The sequence below is a fragment of the Ornithodoros turicata genome, chromosome 1, assembly GCF_037126465.1.
Source record: "Ornithodoros turicata isolate Travis chromosome 1, ASM3712646v1, whole genome shotgun sequence".
Lineage (NCBI taxonomy): Eukaryota > Metazoa > Arthropoda > Arachnida > Ixodida > Argasidae > Ornithodoros > Ornithodoros turicata.
The window spans coordinates 30268781-30294858 of NC_088201.1; the positions used below are offsets into that span (position 1 = coordinate 30268781).

At 46.7% G+C, this 26078-nt stretch overlaps 2 protein-coding genes and 1 long non-coding RNA gene across 3 annotated transcripts; 2 read left to right on the forward strand and 1 right to left on the reverse strand.

Moving 5' to 3' along the window:
- Positions 1–651: 651 nt before the first annotated feature.
- Positions 652–5192, forward strand: LOC135377841 (serine/threonine-protein kinase H1-like). The gene is made up of 2 exons (XM_064610549.1): positions 652–1900; positions 4025–5192. The coding sequence occupies exons 1-2, from the start codon at positions 1040–1042 to the stop codon at positions 4220–4222; spliced, it is 1059 nt and encodes a 352-aa protein (XP_064466619.1). The 5' UTR covers positions 652–1039; the 3' UTR covers positions 4223–5192.
- Positions 5193–6904: 1712 nt separating this feature from the next.
- On the reverse strand, positions 6905–7579 carry LOC135382752 (tigger transposable element-derived protein 4-like). The gene has a single exon (XM_064612607.1). The coding sequence runs from the start codon at positions 7577–7579 to the stop codon at positions 6905–6907; it is 675 nt and encodes a 224-aa protein (XP_064468677.1).
- A 5220-nt stretch (positions 7580–12799) lies between these two features.
- Positions 12800–19847, forward strand: LOC135377842 (uncharacterized). Its single transcript, XR_010418207.1, has 3 exons — positions 12800–13174; positions 18101–18455; positions 18572–19847. It is a non-coding gene; the product is annotated as an uncharacterized LOC135377842 (long non-coding RNA).
- Positions 19848–26078: the final 6231 nt, after the last annotated feature.

Below are 26078 nucleotides of genomic sequence, written 5' to 3' on the forward strand. Positions count from 1 at the left end.
GAAGTAAAGACCAATTCAGGACAAGTCTTTTGAGCACAGGCCACGAGTTCAGTTATGGAGTCTGAATGAGAGGCTAAAATAATTATATCAACGTATCGTCGGACAAGGGTTGTGCCACGACATGATTTGGAATAGGACGATAGTGATCGGTCAAGTGCGGAAAGGTAAATCTCGCTAAGCTTGGGCAGGAAAATGCATTTGCAAATGCATGCAGGACAGTGGCGGATTCAAAAGGGATGAAGCTAGTCTGCTGAACCTGAACCATTCAAGGGGGGCGATCGCCTCCCCCTCTCCCCTCCCTTCCCTCCAAACGCTGCGTTACACATTAGTTTTCCCCCTCCCCAGTTTCGGACTTCGACAAAGAAATTGCCCCCCCCCCCCCCCCCCCCCCCCACACACACACACACACAGACACACTTATTTCAGGTTCAGCCTTATAACAGGAATGAGAACTGTGAGAACTAGGGAGGAATATGAGATCCCGCAGCTTCAGGTTCGCCTAATCCCCTAATCCCTTTTGAAACAGGGCAGATATCAGAATGATATCACAGGCGAAAACTAGAATGGTGTCTAGAATAAAAGAATTTAAAAAAATTATGGGGAAAAAAAAGAAAGAGAAAAATTATGCTTGCGCTTTCCACCGCAAGAGGGGCATGAGTGCCGTGCCACTGCAGCGCCAAGCGCCATCCATAGTTGCTGGCATGGTGCTTGCTGGTTCTGGCGTTCAGTTCACACACAAGGCATCGACTTTGTTTGTGAAGATAGAAATGCTACTCGCTTATAACCGATAAAAGTTTCCCGAGCCTGAAACTGCCGGTATGGGTGCGTAACAGAGTCATTGCATTTGGCGGGAACCTGTGTGTTGTGTTGATGTACCAACTGCGATTGGCCGTGTGCCACTGCCACCCTTATGTCACCAAAATTATCCTCGTGCAAGGGAGCGTGTTATTGTCTGTTCTCTTACGTACTTTTTCTTGGTTTATATGCACATTGATCTCCATGGCAGAATTGTACACGGTATGTCCAAGTTGTACACATTATGGGCTGTCGTAATAGCAAAACAGTGCACGCCCCAGAAGCACTAGACCCCATTGAAACCGTCTGGAAGATTTCGGACTTAAAAGCACCTCTGGAAAAACGTGCGAAGAATCGCCGCCGTCATGGCCAGCGTGGACGCCGATGGGAGCAGACGAATTGGGCATCGTCTGCTATAATGGACCAACGTGTCACAGCGAAGTACATAATCAAGGCACAGATAGGCAAGGGGAAGTTCGGCCGCGTTGTTCGCGTTGAGCATCGCGCTTCAAAACAGCCCTATGCCATGAAGACGCTGGATACCTCCAGTGGGCGGACAGCGTTTGATACAGAGCTGTCAGTGTTGCGACGTGTGAACCACCCGAACATTGTCCGCATTGTCGAAATATTGGACGCTAATCAGAAAGTGTTCATTGTCATGGAATTAGCCACAGGCGGGAGCTTGTTGGATAGAATGGATGTGTTACGCCGACCATTCAATGAGGATGAAGCCCGTGCCGCACTGAAGATGGTGCTTTCAGGTGTGGCTTACTTGCATAAAGTCGGAATCACACATCGAGCTCTTCGACCAGACACACTGCTGTATACACATCCGGGCCCAGATGCCAAAATAATAATTACCGACTTCGCGTTTGGACATGTGCGACGTCATGACGCAAATGAATTCATGCACACTGTGTGCGGTGTTATTCAGTATATGGCACCAGAAATAGTGGAACGCAGGCCATACACGTGTGCTGTGGACATGTGGGCAGTAGGTGTCACAACATTCATATTACTGTCAGAGACATTCCCCTTCGATGGCAGACACGATGCTTCTATTGTCAGGTGCATTCTAAAAGGGGAGCTTTCCATGGAAGCAAAGGTATGTAAGCCTGGTGTATGAGCCATTTATTTGACCTGGAAAGCTGTCATAGGGCTACATAGGGCTTTTTTTCAACTCCTGGTACTCATGTTCAATGTTCAAACCACGACCTACTCTATACTAGAGACCTGAACAAATGGCAATCGCCTATGGTCATGGGTTAGTTACGCTAGTGGCCGCTGCAAGTGCCACATAGCATTATTGGGGAGAGGAAATTACATGTGAACTACTATCATCATTGCCACTGTCGTTTGTCTGCTACACAGGGCTACACAGGCTATTGCGAAGCACATGCTACCCTCTCCGTACCTCTTTGTCGTCGTCAACACAGCCCACCATACCTAACCAAGGTTTCGGCTAATCACGTCAGGAATAGTGCTAGCTAGTGCCAAATCCCATAGCGAAGCAGCGATTGCCCAAACTACTACCCCGGTGCTGGGAGCTTTGCGGATGTCCAGGTCTTTAGTATAGAGTAGGTCGTGGTTCAAACAACCATTATACGAGGCATATTCCAAAAATGAGGGCCGTTTGTTCATTAAAAGAGAAATAGTCGTTAGAAAAAGCTTTTATTGGTGGTTTCCGTTTCCACATTTTATGACTTTTTAATTTATTTTTTATTTATACATACTGCAGCCTTAAAAAAGCGTTGTCAGTGTGCCATCAAAAAGTACAGTGCTCCATAGTTTGGACTTTGGAAAGCAAGTCTGAGCAAAGATTAGTACAGTGTGCTGGAAACTATTAAAACATGTACACAGAGGGACAAAGATGTGTATATACGAGGGGTGTTCAAGTCAAACCGGGACTTTTGATTTTTCGCAAAAGTAAAATGAACTTACAGGCGAGAAATTAGTTTTATTTTTCAATGTAATCTCCAGCTGGGGGGGGGGGGGGGCACTAATGTACTTGTCCCAGCGTTTCACGAGGGCTTGGATGCCAGCAGCGTAAAAATCCTTACCAGCGCGTAGCAGCCATGATCGGACCGCATTCTTGACATCGTCGTTGCAGCTGAAGTGGCGGCCCCCAAGGAACGCCTTCAGTGGCCCGAAGAGATGGGAATCGCTGGGGGCGAGGTCTGGACTGTAAGGGGGATGTGGCAGCAACTCCCAGCCAAGTTCCTGTAAGGTGCGTGTCGGGAGATGCGCGGTATGCGGGCGTGCATTGTCCTGTAGGAGGAGGACTGCTTTGGTGATGAGGCTCGGCCGCTTTTGCTTCAGCGCCTTATGCACATACATCACTGAGAACCTGGCAGTAATATGCACTATTGGTGGTGGTACCACTGGGCAGAAAATCAACATGAACAACGCCAGCCTTGGTGGCCAGGATGTTCTCAGGAACTCTGACACTGGGCTCTGAGCCGCCCCGGCCGGGATCGTCCTGCACTGATGTACGGCCGTCTCGGAACCGTTTGCACCACTCAAACGCGTTGCTGCGGCTAAGTGTATCATGGCCATGCTGAACCTGAAGTCTTCTGTGAATTGCAGATGTCTTTACGTCTTCATTCACGAGAAACTTCATGACAATTCACTGTTCGATGTGCGCGCTCACCTCGTTGTCGGCCATCTTGTCCAGCACGTGTCTTCTGTTTTGCACAAACTTTAGACAGCCACGTTGTGAATGCGGAGGCCTGGCGCGTGTGAAAATGACAAAAAAGAAGTAGCGCGAGCCATTTGTACACTCAGGAGACAGAAAGTCCCGGTTTGACTTGAACACCCCTCGTATGTTGTTCCTTCCCCGAGTGCAGCACACCAATAACTATGATTTTTTGTTGGCTCAATCCTAAGGTGTAGTTTCTTCTTTATTCTAAAATTAGGTACTAACTGTGCATAGGGGATGCAGAGTGTATAGCCAAATCACCCCCTTTTTTTTTTTCATAGATTTCTTTATGACAGGGTGATGGATTCATGAAGAAGACCGAGAGACATGGATACAGAAGGCAACACACACAAGTTCTTAGATTCTTATTATTCTTGAGTTTCAGCTCTGTGACAAACCTTGTTTTTCTGATTTGCAGCCTTGGTTTCACTTCATCCGTTTGCATATAGAACAATATGTATTAATTTTGTAGTAATGTGTAATATGGCTTCCATGCACGTCTTATTTCACTCTGTTCTTTGCCAATTGCAGGTATGGTGCATGGTGTCTAACGAGGCGAAGGGCTTAATTCGACGCCTCCTGCAGCACGATCCTGGCCGCCGCATCTCTGCTAGACGAGCTCTTCACCACCCGTGGATATGTGGACGTGCTGAAGGTAGCGGCTCATCCCTCAGTTCAGAGAAATCTTTGAGTCAAGTCCAAAGAACGACACGAGTTAACCAATCTTGATAAAGACCCTGGCTTGGCCGAGTTAGTGTGATGGGCATAAGTCTTGCATTCTGCCGTTATTTGTGCTGCCATCAAAACTTGCTTCAGAAAGGTTGTATAATTTTTTGTCTCTGAATGTTTATTTCGGTTAACAATTAATGTCGATTCTGGTATGACTTAAAAATGCTTCTTAGGGTTGTTGACGATGTACAAAATGTAACTGCCCATATTTTACAGTGTCTAGACTCACTGCTTGTGCAGTTAATTCCATTTCGTAGCTGATTTTGCACATTGTTAAAAAAAGTTACTTTCAGGACTCTGTGACAAGCTCCGTAGTTTGAAACAGCAGCTCTGGAAAAAGTACAAAATATTGTGGTGCAATAGGCTACAAGAACTTTATTTATGACTCTTGTGCTAACACTTCACATGCTGTGATCATTTCAGAATTTTTTAAAAAATGGACTGCCTTTGATTCCATAATGTAACATGCGCTTGAAGTATTTATTTTACGTAATTATTCATCTGGTACTTACGTACTCCCTTGCACACAATGTCTGCCCTGCTGTATAACCCATCTGCCAAAAACAGTATCTGAGCTGCTCATTATTTTTTAATTAAATAATGTATATAAAAACCCTGTTATTTTCAGAAAGCATGGTATTTCATAAAACTAAAATCTATTAGACGCATTGCTACCACACATTGTGTGAAACTCTTAAAGGCACAGGCACTTCTACTGGAAGGTAATTGTAGCATATTTGTGGTTGACAAAGACAGTATTCTGTACATTCACCTATAATATATCTGTGCCACTATTTGTCCCTTCTGTAAATACCATTTGTGTATCATGTTGACATGGCATTTTTATGGTGGCTATTTTTATGTACTTATTTACATACACAATATATTTATACAATGCAGCACATTTTTGAAGGATTGTAAAAAAATTTAAAACTTGAAATAAATACAGAAGAAAAAATTTGGAAAAGAAGTCGAGGATGTCTTCGCCGAAGTACGAGGGTGGTTCCATAAGTTTCCGGCCCGAGGTAGAAAATGGGCGCGAATTTGGAAATGCGATTAAGGACGCGTGGCACCATCTGTTGGAGGGCCGGAGCACCACCCTCAACCCTCTCCATGCTTTTGTCGGTTGGAGAGCGGCATTTCAAACAGCCAGGGTGCACTCTTCAGTTAAAATGGAAAAAATTGAGTACCGCGCTGTGATAAAACTCTTGACAAAAGAGGGACTTTCGCCTAGCGAAATTAAAGTGCGACTGGACAACGTGTACAGGGAAGCCTCTCCGTCGTACACAACGGTAAAAGACTGGGCTAAGCAGTTCCGACTGGGGCGAGAGTCCATTGAAGATGATCCACGCGATGGTCGTCCTGTGGAAGTGGTGACACAAGAAAATTTGTCTCTTGTCGAGGAGGAAGTGCTGAGCGACAGGCGTCTGAAGGTGAAGGAAATCTCATAAAGGCTGGGGCTTTCCAAAACAACCGTTTTTCGCATCATCGGCGATGGCCTTCACATGAAAAAGGTCAGTGCGAGATGGCCACGACTTCTCTCGTCAGTTCAAAAGCAACAGCGCGTTGTCTGTGCTAAAGAGTTTTTGGAGCTCTGTCAAGAGAGCGAAGAAGAAATATTGAAGTCAATTGTCACACGGGATGAGACTATGGTGCTCTACTATGATCCCCTTTCGAAAAAGGAGTCGATGGAATGGCGCAAACCAGGAGCACCCCCAAGAAAAGCCAAGGTCACACAATCCACAAAGATGATCATGGCACCAATATTTTGGGATTGTCACGGGATCCTCCTCATCGACTTCAAAGAGAGGAACACCACAGTGAATGCGACTTATTATGCTTCACTCCTGCACCGACTGCGAGACGCCATCAAGGAAAAGAGGTGCGGCAGGTTGAGTCGAGGTGTCCGGTTGCTCCAGGACAATGCCCCTGTCCACACGGCTTCTGTTGCCAAGGCTGCACTGAAGGAGTACGGCTTTGAAGAAATCCACCACCCACCCTACAGTCCAGACTTGGCACCGAGTGACTACTTCCTGTTCTCAAACTTGAAGAGGGGTCTCAGAGGACAGAGATTTCAAAACGATAGTGAGGTGCAAGAGGCAGTTTTCCAGCATTTTGCGGACAAAACTTCGGACTATTTTTTCAAGGGTATAAGAATGCTGGTTGAAAGGTGTCGAAAGTGCATCAAAGTTAAGGGTGACTATGTTGAAAAGTGATACACTTGTTTCGTCTCTACGACTATTAAAAGTTGGTCGGGCCGGAAACTTATGGAACCACCCTCGTACACCCGAAGGTAGCTCAGCGTGGTTGCGCACTATTATCATGGGTTTTCATTCTACGAAGATCTTGTCATGTCACTACATTACGATGTCTGTTAGGGGCTGTGGCATTAGTTCAGCATTAATCAGCCAGATGGGATAGTCTCAGTTGTCTCGCGACGTGAACCCCCAATTATAATATAAGATGTGCTAGTACAGTCGAACCCGCATATATCGAACTCGAAGGGGATCGGCAAATAATTCGATATATGGATATATAAAGCGTTCGTATTTTAACAGACATTCGCGTGTGCCATATTAATTACCATTTAATTGGGATAGTATGAAACAGGAGCTTACCGATCTGCATGAACGAGAACAGAAACTGCACAAACAAAGCGGGCAACAAGACAGTTAACAACATTTATTTGGGACGAAAGAACTCCGTGAGTTGGGCTTGTCTCTTGTTGCGAGCCATGAAGTCCATTACACTATTTTCGATCTTCTCGAGGCTTCCTAAATGAGAAAGTCCAGCTCCTTCTATTGCCCCGCAGCAGCGACGAATGGTAGCGAAAGCCGAAGCGATCTCGGTGGCTGTGGGCATGACATCGTCGCTGTTAACACCTCCCAGTGAGCCTTCATCGCCGCTTGAATCGCCGTCGTCACCAGCAACGTGCGCTATGTCCGCATCCGTCATCTCTGCCACAACGTGCACATTGTCGTCGGAGCTTACAAAATCATGTGCCGTCAGATCAGTGGGAACGGCTTCTGGGAACTCTGCGACCTTTCGAAGCTCGTCGTCAAGAGCGTACTCGAAGTCGTCATCGTCCAAGGCATCCGCACACGCCTCGTCTGCAACTGCTACGAAGCCCGCCTTGCGAAAGCAGTTAGCTACTGTTTCACGCTTGACGTCATTCCAGGCACCGGTCATCATTTGTATGGCACCCAGCAGGTCGATCTTGAGGTCCACACCCATTCGAAGATTAATCAGGAGGCGCTGAAGCAGACGCCTCCGGTAGCCTACCTTGAATGCCTTTATGATACCCTGATCAAGGAACTGAACAAGCGCAGAAAGTTGGGCTAGTTGGTGAGACAGCATACTGCAGATGTTGGGACGCGGAAGACAGGGACTGAAGGAAGCACACAAACACAAGCGTCATGTGTCACACAGAGACATGTGTCAAACACAAGCGTCACACAAGACGCTTGTGTTTGTGTGCTTCCTTCAGTCCCTGTCTTCCGCGTCCCAACATCTGCAGTATCCTGATCAAGGGACTGAAGCCTTGACGTCGTATTGGGCGGGAGAAACCTCACTTCAATGTTCTGCAGCTTGCATGTCGTGTGGTGCGCCGAGCAATTGTCCAGGAGGAGGCAAACGCGACGATTAGACCTGCCCAACTCGCTGTCCCATGCTTGTAGCCACTCCGAAAACAGTTGCCGCGTCATCCATGCTTTAGTGTTGAACCCGTATTGGACGGGAAGGCTTCTGCAGTTTTTGAAGCATCGTGGAGCCTTGCTTTTTCCAATCACGAACGGGCGGAGTTTGCAAGACCCGTCCATGTTCGCTGCTAAAAGGATAGTCACACGAACCTTGCTGAGTTTCCCTCTATGACATGTGCTTCCACGAATGTCGAGAGTCTTATTGGGAAGCATTTGCCAAAACAGACCAGTCTCGTCCGCGTTAAAAATCTCCGCAGGTGAGAACTTTGCGGCAATTTCCGGCCACTGGTCCGACAGCTATTTCTCCGTCTCCTGGGCGTTCACAGCTTCGCTTTCGCCTGAAATGGTCCTTCCGACTATCCCGTAGCGATCCTTGAATCTTTGTAACCACCCCGTACCGCCATTGAAGTTCTCGTCGTGAAAGGCCACTGCGAAGCACTTGGCTTTTTCAATCAGCGTTGGTCCATCTACGGGAAGGTTCCTGGCCCGGATATCAAGGAACCATGCATACAGCGCCTTCTCGATCCTTTCAAACGCCGGCGTCCTCAAGCGGCATGCTCCCGTGCGAGATTGTCCTGCTGGTCCTGCTGCTTTCATTCTGATGTCCGCCTTGTTCCGAAGAAGCGTACTCAGCGTGCTCTGTGGGATGCCGAATGCTTCTGCTACCGAAGACATCTTTTCTCCATTCTCAACACGTCGGATGATGTCGAGCTTGGTCGCGAAGTCCAGGTTCTTCCTTTTCTTAGCGTCCATAGCTGCCTGATTCGTGCCAACTTTCAAATGGTGTCGACTACCAAAGGAATGCTCCGACGCCAGTCGCCACTGCGCACGTCTCGGCCACGCGCTGCGCACGGCCGGCATGGACGATTCCATTGCAGTATGGTGGGCTAGAAGGACTGGTGAGCCGTTCGGCGGTTGCCATATGTACCCGCCGATGTTCCTGCCGAGAGATGGCGCCAAGCGTATCTCGGCGCTATGCGATCTAATCGCCTCTCGCGGCTCATTTCAGTGCTACTCGTCACGTGATTACACACCTGATGTTAACCCATGAGCGTGCCTTTTCTTTGCTCTGCATGCAAAATGCCCCTTGAGTGCCACCTGCAGAAGCAAACGAATGGCACACCCAGATATCAGTGCTGACATTCGTCGGCGCGTCCCTGTCAGCCCTCGTGTCTGGGACATGTGTACTTTGATAACGATAAAGACGTGTTCGAGCAGCCGGTTCTGCCTTTGGGTAGTGATATTCGTGATATGTGCTCATCGTTCCTTTCATCTGAGCGACCTTTACCTTCCAGGTTGCGAGGTCCGGTGACGGGGGACTGTGATAGACATGTTTAAGTCAACTATTTGAGGCTTGTTTGTATCTGTCCCTTCTATGTGTTCCAGCCTCAGAACATCAGTTTCTCTCATGTTTAAGTCGGTGGTGGGCTATAAGCGTGAGATATACGTTAACTGCAGCTAACCAACGGAAGCGATAGAATTGTACAGTCTGCATATGAGCAGTCAGTAGAGGGAAGGAATCCAGAAGACAAAGGGGACGACACGAAAATATAACGATTTATACATTTATTTCAGAATACTGGTCCCAGAAGGAACTTTGGAAGGAGTAGGGAACGTACATTAATTATATAATATATACACATAATACACTCGTATAGTGGCGACAATTCGAAAGAAACCCGCAAAAGAGACGCAGCAAAGGGGTGACAAGTTACCTTCGCGAACGTGACGATCGGTAACACGAGTGTTCTATATACCGGTAGTCTGACCTAAGCAGTAGCATAATGAAGTGTTCTTCTGAGATAGAAGAGGCTTTCTCTTGACTGTGATGCCTATTAAGTGCACGTGAAAATTCCATCTAAAATCGGACGGGACGGCGACCCCAAGATATTTGTACTAAGCTCCCTTGCAAGTATACTATGATGTTGGCAAAGCCTTTGTTCTACATATAACAGCATAGACACAGTTTTGTCGGTGTTCAAATTGATTTGCAATTTGTAACACCACTCGTTGATGTGTTCTAAACTGCTTTGCAAAGGTGCGTAATATAAGGCGAACAAGGTGAGCCATAAGCAAAGCACACAGAAAAAAAAAAGAAAGAAAAAGACAGAGAGAACGATCGGCATATTGAGGACGCACGTTCAGACATCCCTATGTTTTTCGGAATATATCGCGCGATATGTTACGCAGTCATCAGCGAATAAGCATGCTTTACAATTAATGTTACTTAACATATCGTGCATATAGACAAGAAACAGCAAAAGTCTCAAGACTGACTCCTGTCGTATACCCCAGGTGTATGGGGTTCGATCAGACAGGGAATCAGTCCCGAAGCCAATCCATGATCTTGGTATTATGTGTCAGCTTTCTATAGGGTACGTACACGGTCAAATGCCCTGGAGAGATGCAAAACCAATATTTCAATTTGTAGGTTATTATATAAAGCAAATCCAAAGTCGTTGATGAAATCAAACAGGGTCATGACAGCGGAGTAGCCCCCACGAAAGATATGCTGCAAGGAATGCTGTTACTTGATCATGATGTTAATTGTTTGCAAAATATGTGCTTTAGTAATTCACAAAAGCTGGAAAGAAGAGAAAATTCGAAACCAAAGTCGGGACTCCTGCCTTACGTATCGGTTTTATACGAGCGCATTTCCATTCGTTCGGGACAGTCCCTTCGTTCAGCGATATCTGGAAACTAATTTTGACGAATTGCGCAGCTTACTCGGCGTACCTTCTAAGGAAATCATTCGGAATATTGTCTTGCCCAGAAGACCACAATATCGCGTCCTGAAGTAATCAGTCCCGAGACTTTTTGGACTAGCATATCCACTTTTTTCCTTTGCCAATCTACCCGCTGAAGACTTCTTCATTTACCTCCCACAGTGGCATAATAAGAAATAGAGATACAAGTGCTGCTTTAAAGTAATGTCATACTAATAATAATTCAGGACTTTAAGTTGTGCGACAACGGTGATAGATCAACTAGGAGTTTCCCACATCTTCTATATAATCTGTTCTCTGCTGTGCGTCATTTTGTTCCTCTTTTGCTCGATACTTTGAGTAGTCATATGCCAAATTTGCTGGGAGTACGCAACAAAGACGTAGCTATAATATTTCTTTTTAGTCTCACTTAATTTCCTCATTTCCTCCTTCAGTGCCTTCGTCAAACCTGAAACCAGGGTTAGTTTCCATCGCCGTCGAATTTTGTTTATGCGACGTTTAAGATGCTAAGCTTCGCGTGTCAGCCATGGTCTTTAAGTGTAAACCTTGTCTTTTTCGTTTTCCCTGTTTTTTCCTTTATCTTTCCTTCCTTCTCTTTTTCGTTATTCACATTTTTTTTGGAATAGCAAGCCGGCTCTTTGCCTGGCTAGCCTTTACTTCTTTTTTTTTCTTAATAAACATATTACCCCCCTTCCCCTGTAAGGCTTCTTGGACACGAACTTTCTTGTGGAAATGTGTACAGTGGCCTTGAAAAAATTTCAGGCCATATTAACATTTCTCGAGATGCTACAGACCCAATTAAAATTTGTACAAGGATCTGCCCAAGGAATATCGTGGAATATCTGGATTTTAGGTCTGTCATGCTTAAATTTTATATGGTGCATCTCAAGAACCATCTTGTGATCTGAATGTCAACCAAGTACTTGGCAGTCCCATTTCCAGTGAAGGGTGTTAGGCACCAGGAACAGATCACGTATTGAAGCAGAGGACTCTTGACTTCTAGTGTACCTCATAGCAAAAGGCAGTATCAAGTAGTGCATTTTCATTTATGAAGTCTCAAACTCCGGTTGGGGTTTCCTAATTTACACTTCAACATGGGACCATATACTGAACAATCATGACATTATATCCTTAACCGTGGTCAATGTCAATAGGTTTCATTTGTAACTATGTTACACCCTTTTTAATATAACCTGATGATGGCGGTGATGAGGTAACAGAAAAAGGTGGGGATATGAGTCGCGACAGAGTCGGGGCCACACCAGGACGCCTACAAGCGACGAGAATGCAAACAGATGCACATACGGTGAACGGATCAATTGCAAAATGTAGGACAAAGGTCTCAGAACGAGTGAGGGTAGTATGACACGAGTAATATGGCGGGGGGGGGGGGGGGGCACACCAAGCGGGCACTTCGCAAGTCATAGGGTACATGTATATTACGCTTTTCAACTTGAATCTTTATAATCTATAATGACGGCATTAAGGCTGTCGGTTGTGGGCCACAGACCCAGGTGGCGAATTTCCCCATTAATCATCATCAGTGTATTAGTTGTTATTGTATAATGTCACGCTGGCAGCGCTCTTAGGCCGCTCAATCAGTGGATAAAATGAGTTTTAAATGATGTTCAAGGAACCCTTTGTATAACATCAATTCCATTCAAGCATTTTCGGTTAATAATACAAGTGTGGCATTTTTTCTTCTTTCTCTCTCTCTCTCTCTCTCTATATATATATATATATGCAACAAAATAAGGAGCAAGGAAGAAGGAGCAAGGAAATAAGGAATATATCTTTCGCGCTATATATATATGACTCGGTCGTTCCACTGGTCAACAGTAAAGCCGTGCGTGCAGAGAGAATACTACTGCGGTGCTACAATTTCGTTTTTTATGGCCGATACCATGTTCCTTTATAGTTACATAGGGAGCAAAAGAATTACATAACAATTAAGATGTGCGGCGAGGTACACTGTCTAGAAAGCGCCATAGTTTAGCTAAATGACAATTTAGTTGAACAATCTACCATCGGCCTATGTTCCGTGACAAAGTGTTCCCAGCTTCCTGTACACAGCAACTCGATAATCTAGGCTGAAAAGAAAGAGTGAAGAGAAAGAAACCATCAAGGACGCGAGCTCTCGGACGCAGTAGCCGCTCTTTATTTTGTTTTTCGACCCGTCTGTCATCATCCAACGAAGATAATACATGCGGTCACGTGCTTCGCAACATTCCGATATCTTTCGCTTGCAGGGATCGTCGGCTAGGCAGACGTGACGGTAGCAAATGTCACGTGGTTTAGTTACAAAGAACTGCGGATGCTAGTAAACAGTCAGTGCGGCAAACCAACGTAGTGCTGGTCCAAATATATTCACTATAAAAATAGTCAAGCACACATACACCGTCACACACGGCACATGTTGGACTAGTTCAACGAGAACCCGCCTGGTTCGCAGCGAGCGCATAGCGCCGGAGCTCAGGAGCTTGGCTTCAAAACAGGGGCATCGCGCATTCCATGTATTGAATATGGCGGTAAGCACACCAGTCTTTCTAGCCCACCATAATTGCAGGTCGCGTGCGCGGGGAAGGTAGCATGCATGACCCCGTGATTTCTCACTTAGGAGCGTGCGAAACAAAGCTCCGTGGGGTCACTAACTTCTCCCGTTGGCAGCCTGCCCTCATTTCCAACTCCTTTTCGTGTGGATGACTTCATGCCTAATCTCCAAGCCGCGCTTTGTCCTTTTCATTCGCGAAAAATGTGCGGAAGTTACTAAGGGCGCGTCATAGGATTTTAGCGGTAGTGTGATATAGCCGATGACAGCGGTGCCGGCTGTTCGATGTAGACGTACAGCACGCCTATACATTTACATGCTATTTTCAAGGGGATGTTTCGAATGTTCGATATAGGCAATAATTTGATATAACCGGGTTCGATATAGTCGGGTTCAACTGTAGTGCTCTGTATGTGATGTACACACGATGATGACACACGTATCGGGTGTGGATTTCGAACAGGCCTTGTTCCACGACCTGTCAGATAGCGCAGGAACGACCTGGCCTGAGACTTTCCCTTTCTCTCGCGGGCCCCGTCCACCCGGAGCGCGCCAATGGGAGGACGTGTGGGCGGAGTGCCATCTGGGGGCAGAGGTTCGAACGGGAGTAACCCTCACCAACTGGGAGAAACAGACAAGAAGCCTCCTGCGTCAAGCCCATCGGTGACCACCATACCAAAACTGACCAGTGCCCTATTTTATTGTTGTTTTATTTTTTAGTGCCAGTGGACCCATTGAGGAGACCTGCCCCGATTTAAAGGGGAAAGGCACAACCTGAACGTAGTCGGAGACGTACTTTTCGCGATGCTACATCCACTGGGTCGTTCCATCCACCACCGCAGGTTCAGGTTCAGGTTGTGCCTTTCCCCTTTAAATCGGGGCAGGTCTCCTCAATGGATCCACTGGCACTAAAAAATAAACACAATAAAATAGGGCACTGGTCAGTTTTGGTATGGTGGTCGTCGATGGGCTTGACGCAGGAGGGTTCTTGTCTGTTTCTCCCAGTTTGTGAGGTGGCGCTTCGTTCCTTCGATGATGTTGCCGATGTCGCTCTCGCCTGTTCTGTTTGTGGGAGTGTTGAGTCCAAGTGCGGTGGCGACCTCTTCGCACTCTGGGCGGGTGTTTCTTGTGGCTGCGCATCGAAACATGACGTGCTCTAGATCTTCTTGTTCCTCACCGCATAGGATGCATTTTTGGTCGTTCTGGGGTCCGAACAGCTCTGCCAGCCGTTTACGTGTCAGGAGGGCTCCAGTCCTTGCTTGAAATATCAGACCGCTTTGGTGGTCACCGTTGTGGTAGGCTGAGGGCGATGGTTCTTCCTTGTGTTGATGGTATAATTTCATGCTTTGTTTTTTGCTTGTTCGTTGTCTCCAGTAGTCCTTTTCGATTTGGCTCATTTCCTTGTGTATCGTCTTGTTCCATTCTGTTGCGGTTTTTGCTTTGTGTCGGCTTGTTCCTTTACTGTATTTGGAGTCGATACGTCCCATTCGTTTTGTCCATTCCGTTTTCACGCCTTTGTACCGAATATGGTGGAATATTTTCTTTGCTATTCTGTTTGGAGGCAGATGAATAAGTCTTCCCAGATATCGTGTTTTGGACCTTGCCTCTCGGTACTCGAAAGTAGACCAGCCGATCTCTCCATCTATTGCTGCATTCGCTGTGGCCAGGTTTCCGCCCAATATCCACTTCCCTATTTCTCTCTGTTGACGTTCCAATGCTGCCATAGTTGCAGAGTCGTAGCATAGGGCCTCGTTTGCGTATGTTGCCTGTGGAACTGCTACGGTTTCCAAAGAATTCTCCCTACGACGTATGTATTGTAGGAGTGCCGGGCCAAGTGCCATGTGTGGCCTTTCTTTTTGTTTGAAGCGGTAATCAAATTCTTTTTGTGGCTTTCCAGGTAGTCTGTGTTGTTTTCGAGGAGTACGCCGAGGTATTTGTATTGGTCAGTTTTAGTGATCTCGAAATTTTGTATTGAGAAGGTCAGTTCGCTTGTGTTGTTGGTGTTGCTCTTCCCAATCTTCATCCACTTTGTTTTTTCCCTACTAAATTTCATCCCTTTCAATGTCGTTTCGTCTGTGCATATATTCAGCAGGTCCTGGAGTTCATTCGGCGATTTTGCAAGGAGCAGGACGTCATCCGCGAAAGCGATGACAGGGATGCTTGTTGTCTCTTGGTTGCCTCTTGTGTCCACTGTTGCTATCTCTATTCCTCTGTTGCTGGCTTCTAACTTTTCGAGTAGCTCGTTCAGGAACAAGTTGAACAGGGTGGGTGAGAGTGGGCATCCTTGTTTCAGACCGATCCGTTGGTTGATTTCCTTCGATTTGAAGTCTTCTAGGTGGTATGTGGTGGTGCAGTCCGTGTACATGTTTCGCACCAGTTTGAGCACCTCCGTGGGTAGGCCCATTTTTTGTAGTGTCGCCCATAATGTGCGGTGTGGAACCGCGTCATATGCCTTCTCCAAGTCTAGGAAAGCTAGGTACATGTCCTCTCCTGTCTTTAGCGTCAGTTCGATGAGTTGGGTGATTATGAATAAATTGTCGCTTCCTCGTCTGTCTTTCCTGAACCCATTTTGGCTTTCGTTTAGTGCGTCGTCATATGTTCTCGCTATTCTGTCGTTGATGATTGCTGAAAATAGTTTGGCTATGTTGCTTTGTAGAGTGATTGGGCGATACGAGTTTAGTTCTTCTTTAGGCTTGCCTTGCCCTTTATATAGGAGCTTGACTGTGCTGCGCTTCCATTCTTCGGGAATTACTTGCGTTTCTAGGATGGTGTTAAAGACTTCTCGCAGGACTTCCCTCGATTGTGGTTCTAAGGCCTTCAGAAATTCATTTGGTATCCCGTCTGGGCCAGTTGCCTTTCCGTTTGCTAGTTTCTTTATATGTCTCGTTAGTTCCACATCTGTTATTGGGTAGAGTATCTCGACCTGTCCCGTTTGGGGTTGGCCGGATGGCTGTTGGTCATTTCCTTGGTTGCTCAGGCTTGTTCTTCTCAGGAGATCTTTCTGCTGCTGCTCATAGAAGTTAGTCATGAATTTTTCGATCTCGCTTCTTGATCTGATCATTTCTCGTCTCTCAGGGTTATAAAGTTAGATCTTTGTTATTGCCTGCTCCTCCTGGTGTGTCATATTTTCTATGTATTTCCAGAATTTCTTCCCATTTTTTCTCCCTGCTGTCATTATATCCTCCTCTATATTGGCGTGGTATTGTCGTACTTTTGTGGCTATTAGTTGCTTAGTTCGACTCTGTTGGTCTTCGTAGGCTTGTTTTTCCACTTGGCTGTCTGCATTTTTCTTTGCTGCTCGTCGCCATATTTTGCATAGCCTTTTCCTGTCGGCTATCGCGTCCGCTACCTCCTCATCGAACCATGGCTTCTGACCGTTTCTGGGTTGGCCTCCCCGTGTTTTCCCTAGTGTTTGTGTTGCTGCGGCTTCCATTTGATGTATGAAGTTCCCGTAGTTTGGACTCTCTGCTTCCTTTACTTTTTCTTCGAAATTTGCGGCGAAGCCGCGGATGTCCTCTTCGTTCCTTATCTTCCATCTTCGTTCCCGTTTGCGGCCGTGGTGGTTCCGCTGGGCCGTTCTGTTGCTCATCGTAGTTGTTATTTTGATCCTGTTGTGGTCGCTCCCACAACTCGATTCCTGGTCCTCGTCTATGTGGACTTCTTGGATAGTGAAGGGGGCTCGCAGCCATCGCTGGCAGCATAGCGCATAATCTATGCTCGTCTGTTGAGCTCCTCTAGTCCAGGTAACGCGTCCCGTGCACTTGTTGTGTAAATTTAGGATGTTTAAGTCGTGTCTTTTGGCTATTTTCCGTAGGTGTTCCGACCTGTTTTCCTTGCCGTCTAATTCAGTGATGTGACAGTTGAAGTCTCCCACCACCATCAGTGGGGCGTCCGGTCTTGCTTGTGAAATTTCTGTTATGTCTTCAAGGATGCACTGGGTTATGTTTTGGTTCCACTCGGGCTTCTCCCCTGCTGTTGCCATGTACACTATCCCAACATTCACAACGTATTGCTGGAATACTTTGAATTCTGCCCACATGTGTTCCTTGCATTTTCTTTGTGATATCAGCTCTACGCTTTCTTTGCAGTACATGAAACCAACTCTCCTCCTTTCTTCTCTGATTTTTCCCTATTTGTTCCGATCCAGCCCCACTTCTGTTCAAACAAAGGCTTTTCTTGGTTTCGTAGGTGCGTCTCCGACACCGCGTATATGTGGATGTCTTCTTTTTCGGCGTTCCATTCCAATTCTATCCACTTCACTCTGTTCCCTCCTTGTAGGTTTAGCGTAGCGATTTTTAAGTATTTTGTGCTACTGCGGTGCCGGTTTCTTTTCCTGTGTCGTGTCAGTACCGACTTTTGTACGGTCCTCTTGAGGGCTGGGCATCCATGGGGGTCGTTGCCATCTGGCTGTCCGGCGAGGGGGCTCTGGCATCCAGTCGTGGAAATACTCGTTGGGTGGGACAGAGTAGAGTTTGCTGGGCTCTTGGTTCCTTCTCAATGCATATCTTTGTTCCTCTAAAAAAATGTCGACCTTTTCGGCAATTTGGTGGGCGACAACTTCACTGCCTTCGGGTGAAAAGTGGATATCCACGATACCTGATGCTGGTGTTCTTCTAAGCCTATGGTAGCTGTTTAGGAAGTGCATGCGAGGATTTTGTTGGCATGCTGCCTGGATGTCCCTGTTCACCGTCCTTATCCTGTTTTGGGTTTCTGGACCTCTCTCTCTTGTGTACGGTATGGAACAGATTCCCATTGTGTGGTTCGGGTGATTGAAGAGCCAGTCTGTCGCTTTACTGAGCAGACTTGTTGAGATTTCTTTTGGTTCTGTCTCATTTAGCGTGTCGTTTAGACCTGCCATCAATGTCACGAGCCTCTTTTCTTGTTCACGGTGAGTGTCCTTTTCCAGTTCTTGGAATATGTCTTCCACTGTGGCCCCGGGCAGCGCGGTTATGCCCCGACAACACGTATCGTTTTGGGGACGTCCCAAACAGATCCCAACGTCGCTGGCTCGATTGAGGGATCCGTGGGGATGCCTTCAGAACTTATACTTGCTAAGTCCAGCAACGAGGTTCGAAAAACGTCCCCATGGGAGCATGTCAGAGACCTCTGTACGAGTGGAGGGGGAACTGATTCACGGCAATGAGAGGAGGAGGGCGAGACTGCTGACTGCGCGGTTCAATTTTCAACGGTCTTCTTGCGATCGCATGTGCTCCAGCGAGGCCTTGTCAATGTTGCTGCCAACGGTGTTATGTCAATGAATTGTAAGTATACTTTTGATGTGTTATTCGGAATCGAGAGTGAAGCTTGCTGTTAGTTTGAAAGCATGCAAAGCGTTGTAATGCTCAAACGCGTTTTTCTTCGTTTAACTTCGGTTTAGGAACATCGTGAGCTACTCCTCGATCAAAGTGTGTTCATCATGAGACGCATATAAAACGAACATCAAGGCCAACACTTCATCGTCATGTGAGCCAAGCTGTAGCAGGAAGCTTTTGCGTGATAAACTGAAGGAACATCATACGACTGTCGCAACGATGGTGACGCCTGCAGTGAAACGCGTTCGATGTTTGTGGGCCAGTCAAGCGAACCGCTTTCGATGTTGGTGAACACTCTTAGTGATCATGAGCCACGTCCCGTGTTGGTAGATCAAAGACTTGGGGACCACGGGAGCAGTGATGTGGATGAGGTTCGTGACATTGACGGTGCGAACTTGACTGAATCGCGGCCTTCCCACCCGGAGGAAGCACTTCCAAAACTGACTGCAATTTTCGTACCTGAAGCATCATGTGTGCTTCAATATGTGGCTACCTACACTTTTTACGTTTTACAAGTCAGTATTTTTTCACCTTTCACCTTTTTTTTTTACCTTTCATGTGTTGTACATGCAGATAAGTGCACAGTGCTTGGAACTTTGATACATTTGAGATTATCTCATTGTCTTATTGGAACCTGCCATCGCCTAAGTACCATCAATTATTCACACTCACACACTGTTGCGAGAAGAACGATACCTGGTCGCCGCATCTCATCAACATGCTCAGGCGAAGTCAGAGTCTTTTTCATTGGAGTTTGTCTTAGTGTTTGAATGCCAGGGTATTATGAAAGGTCGTATTTTCTGTTTGCTTTTACAGATTGTTTTGTGGGTACCTTGCAGTGTGTTGCAGTCTTTCGTGTCATGATATTTTTATGGTAATTTTTCATTTTTATTCAACACGGATATCACAAAGTTCATGTGACATAGAGAAAGGAACACTCTCTAGCCAGTTCTTTCATAAGGTGATATGCCCAGCGATTAATTTTTAGGTAATTAGGTTATGTTTTAAGCTTTCTCTTTTTACTGTGCTGCATGTTTGATAAACATTTTGGAGCATCTCCCTTCCAGCAGTGCAATCTGTTATTGTAAGGCTGAGTTGAGTAAGGTAAGTTGAGACTTGACTGAGAAAGTACTTGTCCAACAAGACAAGACAAAAGTACAACAACAGGAAGGCCACAACAAAGCTGATCCGTGATATACAGTTTATTACTGTGGATTGCTCTTGATGCTGTGATATTGTGATTTACTGTTATGCCAAGTGCTTCAATTCCGCATGCAAATGATGGATGTAGAATTACACTTGCGAGTCTCAATAGTAAGAATAAACTAGTTCTTTTCTGAAGTCCCTGCTTCAAATTTTCAATCGTCGTTGTGCAAGCGCATTTAGTATTGAGTGCGCATTTTTTTGTGACGGGGCCAAGCAACGCAGAAAAATGGAGGGGGTAGGAGAGGAGGAGCGGCCTTCGGGCACATCCCATTTGTGTACCATGCTAATCCCAAAGAAAGCCCCATGGGACTTGCCAGATACGTCCCAGAGGCATATCCGGGTGTGCCATTGTTACGTGACAGGGATCATTTTGGACTGTATTTCGGATGTTATAGGGATATCGTCGTCTTCCCCAAGTGACGTTTTAGATATGTTTCTCGGACCTGCTTGTGTTGTCGGGGTGGTTACCCGCCTGTCATTCGCTATCTTCCTTAAGAGCGGTCTTTTTACGCGGTTTAGGTTTGAATCGCCGATGACTGTTATCTTCTTAAACGCGTGGGGGGTTGTCCCATCGGTTCCCTGCGGCTGGTCCTTGAAAGAGCTCTCTTTCGCCGTGTTTCGAATGGTGACCCCGTTTTGGGAAGGGTGTCCCTGGATTTGCTCTGCTTGGTGACTGTCCCTCTTTGTGTCTTCTGGCTGGCGGAGGTCGTTAGGCGATGGTTTGCGACCCACTTCGTTCTGGAGTTTGCTTCCCTTTCCGGCATCCCGACCCAGATTTGCCTTGTGCGCGTAGGTGGTTCTTCGTTCGCCATTTTCAACCGCGTTTTCTTGCTTCTGCGTTTCGCTTGCCTGTGCTTCTATGCTCGTCTCTAGCGTGATGTGTACTATTTCTTCCGCTGTTTTTACTGACTCGCGTAAATGTGCACTTTCTTTTTCTAGTTCTTGTACTCGGTGCGTGAGCTGGTTTATCATCTCCACTTGTTGCATGTTTATGTTCGTTAACTGTTCGATTTTTTCTTCTAGGCCTTTGATGGCTGCTTCCGATTTTTTCGCGTGTGCCAGGTTGTTGTCGATGGCTGACACGAGTTTTTCGAATTTAGTGCATATCTGACACGTGTAAGGCTCTTCTGATTCTTCTGCTTCGCCATAGTCTTTGAAGCATGTTTCTTCAACATACATCCACCTTACGCATTTATCGCACTGGATCATGTTTTCTGATTTCAACTTCGCTCTGACTTTGGGCTTCCCCATCGTGTCAGAAATAATCAGGTAGAATTGGAACGACTAACCTGATTTGAACTGCGCGCGGTCCTTCGCTGCGTGCTCCTTCGCTGCAACCTGCCACTGTTCTCCGCCCTGGGTTGGCCGAGAGATGGCGCTGCTCGATCTGTGAACCCAGAGCCGTATATTAAAAGGGAGTCTGGCCATTAATGGGTCATGCCTATACCTGAAGCTCCACCCACTTTTTCAGCTTTCCGACCAATGAAGTCTTGAAATATGGGGCGCTATCAATCAGCCTATCCTCACTATTTGCCCCCCTATCCAACATGGGCAGCGCCATTTTGGGTGGCAAGTGGATTGGATGGGATTGAAATGGATACCTCTCGCAATCTGCAAAAGTAGTGGATTGTTGGTGCAAATTTGATAAGCGCCACCTAGGGAGCGTAAGGCACGTCGGGAATTGTCGTCTGCTTCCGTCATTGTACCGCTGCCGGCAGAACCACCTGCTGGGACACATTCTGTTGTCGGTATGATTTTTAAACAAATCTACATGAATAGTTGGAATATAAGAGGCAAGAATGTTTATATCCATGAAATCCAGCTGTTAAATAGAAGATCGTACAGCACAGCGCCGTTTTTCTTATGGTTTCGTTGTGATCGCCGTCTTCACTAGCCCTAACACGTCGACAAAACGTATTATTTTCAGTTAGATATCGATGGATGAGCATAAGATGAAACTGATTTCCGAGAAACTTATATTAGGATGTACATTTGCAGCGTAAAATCAGGTTAATCTGTGAAAATTTTTTGTCACGAAATCCCCGCTTCACTGTGTTTGTTTTGGTCGCCATTTTGGGTGGCAGTATGGTGTCATGGCGACCCCCTTGGTAAAAAGCAATCCAATCAGAGGAGCGAAACTGTGATTGACAGGTCGAGCCTCTTTTTGTGACTCCTCCCAATGGCCAGACTCCCTTTTAATATACGGCTCTGTGTGAACCCAGAGCCGGACGCGTCCCTTGGGACCGCGAAAATGGTCGGCGATAAGTACCGAGTCATGATCCCATTACTGTCTCTTTTTTTTCTTTCTTTTTCTGTTTTCGTGGAATGAATTGACGGATTTTGACGGCTCCTGTGTTCGCTTGTTTTTGCTTTTAATAAAATTTTTATGATCGGCATCCTTGAGCGATGCCCGCGTTTGTTTGTTTGTTTTTACTTTTAATGAACGTTTTATGATGACTTGATTCATTGCCTGTTGTTAGGCGCAGACTTTGAATGGCGCGTTTGCGGCGTCCTTGAGCGATACCCGCGTGTGTTTGTTTCATTAAACATATGAAACCCGAGTTGTTAGAGTGATCTTGATAAGACGTCCGCGGAATCGTTGCGCCCGTATTTGGGTGATAGTAGGGCGTTCTTTGGCGTGTGTGTGCCTTCCCTTTTATTGAGCATGTCATGCGATTCATGTGCGATATGCGCTGTGGACTGGGACACGGGTGGTGAAAGGTATACCCTGTTTTTGTTTCTTGGTCGTTTCGCGGGACAATGCGTCATTATGGACTGTTTCCCTCTGCGTTATTTTTTTCTCTGTTTCATACCCCCTTTTTGTCTTCACTGCGTCATGCGACACGTGTTGTTACGAAAGGAATTTGATGAGACGGCATGCCCGTGCCGTTTTTGTACGTATGTTTAGATAATGCCGACAGAAGGCTCTGGTTCTTTTCCCCCTTTTACTGAACATGATGTCACACATGTTGTTACAGAATGACTTTGACGAAACGCCCAGGCCGTTTTTGTGCGTATGTTTGGTAATGCTGGCTAATGACGAAAGAAGACTACTTTTTTGGTGGTTTATTTCATTAAACTTTTGGTGGCACCGTACCACTGTCAATCGACTGGGCGCGCATCATCTTTCTATGTGAAACCAGGAGACGCATGCAACTGACCACAGCAGGCTGCGAAATTAATTACATTTATTGCAAGGAACTGCATGGACAGGCTTTTGTTGGCGATGACAACAGTACATGTGGCCGAGGGCGGTCCTCTGAAACCCGTGCCGTAATGCCCCGGTAGTGGGGTCCACGTGCCTGAAAAAAGAAAGGAAGCGAAAAGCAAAGGAAACCCATACTTCTGCAGCCTAACCACCATGAAAGCACCTGTTGGTCCGCTGGCATAATTATTGCCTTCTTCATGGACGAAGAACTATCGAAAAGCAGGACAGTATAGGATAGTTCTTCGTCCATGAAGAAGGCTATAATTATGCCAGCGGACCAACAGGCGCTTTCATGGTGGTTAGGCTGCAGAAGTACGGATTTCTTTTGCTTTTCGCTTATACCTTTTACCGCCCGTGTCCCAGTCCACAGCGCATCGCACACGAATCGCATGATATGCTCAATAAAAGGAAAGGCACACACACACACCAAAGAACGCCCTACTATCACCCAAACACGGGCGCAACGATTCCGCGGACGTCTTATCAAGATCACTCTAACAACGCGTGTTCCATATGTATATGTTTAATAAAACAAACAAACGCGGGCATCGCTCAAGGACGCCGCAAACGCGCCATTCAAAGTCCGCGCCTAACAACAGGCAATGAATCAAGCCACCATAAAACGTTCATTAAAAACAGAAACAAACGAACGAACAAACAAACGCGATCACTCAAGGACGCCGAAAACGCGCCACGGATATGTTCATAGTCCGCGCGCAACAACAGGCAATGAAGCCATCATAAAACGTTCATTAAAAGCAAAAACAAACAAACAAACGGATCAAGCGTTGCGACTTGTCCCATCCTCCAGGTAACAATGCAATACTTACCTAGCCCATTCGACTACCTGGGCTCACCTTCACTACGGCGTACCAATGTTCGCCAGGGAAAGGGACCAACACAATGAGCACCTGTTCTTCATTTTTAGATCGAGGACAGTAATCTTGTAACACGATGCGGTCAAGCATTGCGACTTGTCCCATTCTCCAGCTAGCAATACAAGGACTACCTGGTCTACTATTCGAGTACCTGGGCTCAGGGGTCCCTTCACTACGGCATAATAATGTTCGCTAGGGGAGGGGACCAACACAATGAGCACCTGCTCTTCGTTTTTAGGTCGAGGACAGTAATAATCTTGTAACGCGATGCGGTCAAGCATTGCGACCTGTCCCATCCTCCAGGTAGCAATACAAGAACTACATGGCCTACTATTCTACTACCTGGGCTCAGGGCTACCTTCAATACGGCGTACTAATATACGCTGGGGGAGGGGACTAACACGATGAGCGCCTGCTCTTCGTTTTTAGGTCGAGGACAGTAATATTCTTGCAAGGCGATGCGGTCAAGCATTGCGACTTGTCCCATCCTCCAGGTAGCAATACAAGAACTACATGGCCTACTATTCTACTACCTGGGCTCAGGGCTACCTTCAATACGGCGTACTAATATACGCTGGGGGAGGGGACTAACACGATGAGCGCCTGCTCTTTCGTTTTTAGGTCGAGGACAGTAATATTCTTGCAAGGCGATGCGGTCAAGCATTGCGACTTGTCCCATCCTCCAGGTAGCAATACAAGAACTACATGGCCTACTATTCTACTACCTGGGCTCAGGGCTACCTTCAATACGGCGTACTAATATACGCTGGGGGAGGGGACTAACACGATGAGCGCCTGCTCTTCGTTTTTAGATCGAGGACAGTAATATTCTTGTAACGCGATGCGGTCAAGCATTGCGACCTGTCCCATCCTCCAGGTAGCAATACAAGAACTACATGGCCTACTATTCTACTACCTGGGCTCAGGGCTACCTTCAATACGGCGTACTAATATACGCTGGGGGAGGGGACTAACACGATGAGCGCCTGCTCTTCGTTTTTAGATCGAGGACAGTAATATTCTTGTAACGCGATGCGGTCAAGCATTGCGACCTGTCCCATCCTCCAGGTAGCAATACAAGAACTACATGACCTACTATTCTACTACCTGGGCTCAGGGCTACCTTCAATACGGCGTACTAATATACGCTGGGGGAGGGGATCAACACGATGAGCGCCTGCTCTTTGTTTTTAGGTCGAGGACAGTAATATTCTTGCAAGGCGATGCGGTCAAGCATTGCGACTTGTCCCATCCTCCAGGTAGCAATACAAGAACTACATGGCCTACTATTCTACTACCTGGGCTCAGGGCTACCTTCAATACGGCGTACTAATATACGCTGGGGGAGGGGACTAACACGATGAGCGCCTGCTCTTCGTTTTTAGATCGAGGACAGTAATATTCTTGTAACGCGATGCGGTCAAGCATTGCGACTTGTCCCATCCTCCAGGTAGCAATACAAGAACTACATGGCCTACTATTCTACTACCTGGGCTCAGGGCTACCTTCAATACGGCGTACTAATATACGCTGGGGAGGGGATCAACACGATGAGCGCCTGCTCTTTGTTTTTAGGTCGAGGACAGTAATATTCTTGCAAGGCGATGCGGTCAAGCATTGCGACTTGTCCCATCCTCCAGGTAGCAATACAAGAACTACATGACGTACTATTCTACTACCTGTGCTCAGGGCTACCTTCAATGCGGCGTACTAATATACGCTGGGGGAGGGGACTAACACGATGAGCGCCTGCTCTTCGTTTTTCGATCGAGGACAGTAATATTCTTGTAACGCGATGCGGTCAAGCATTGCGACCTGTCCCATCCTCCAGGTAGCAATACAAGAACTACATGACCTACTATTCTACTACCTGGGCTCAGGGCTACCTTCAATACGGCGTACTAATATACGCTGGGGGAGGGGACTAACACGATGAGCGCCTGCTCTTCGTTTTTAGATCGAGGACAGTAATATTCTTGTAACGCGATGCGGTCAAGCATTGCGACCTGTCCCATCCTCCAGGTAGCAATACAAGAACTACATGACCTACTATTCTACTACCTGGGCTCTGGGCTACCTTCAATACGGCGTACTAATATACGCTGGGGGAGGGGATCAACACGATGAGCGCTTTTAGGTCGAGGACAGTAATATTCTTGCAAGGCGATGCGGTCAAGCATTGCGACTTGTCCCATCCTCCAGGTAGCAATACAAGAACTTTATGGCCTACTATTCTACTACCTGGGCTCAGGGCTACCTTCAATACGGCGTACTAATATA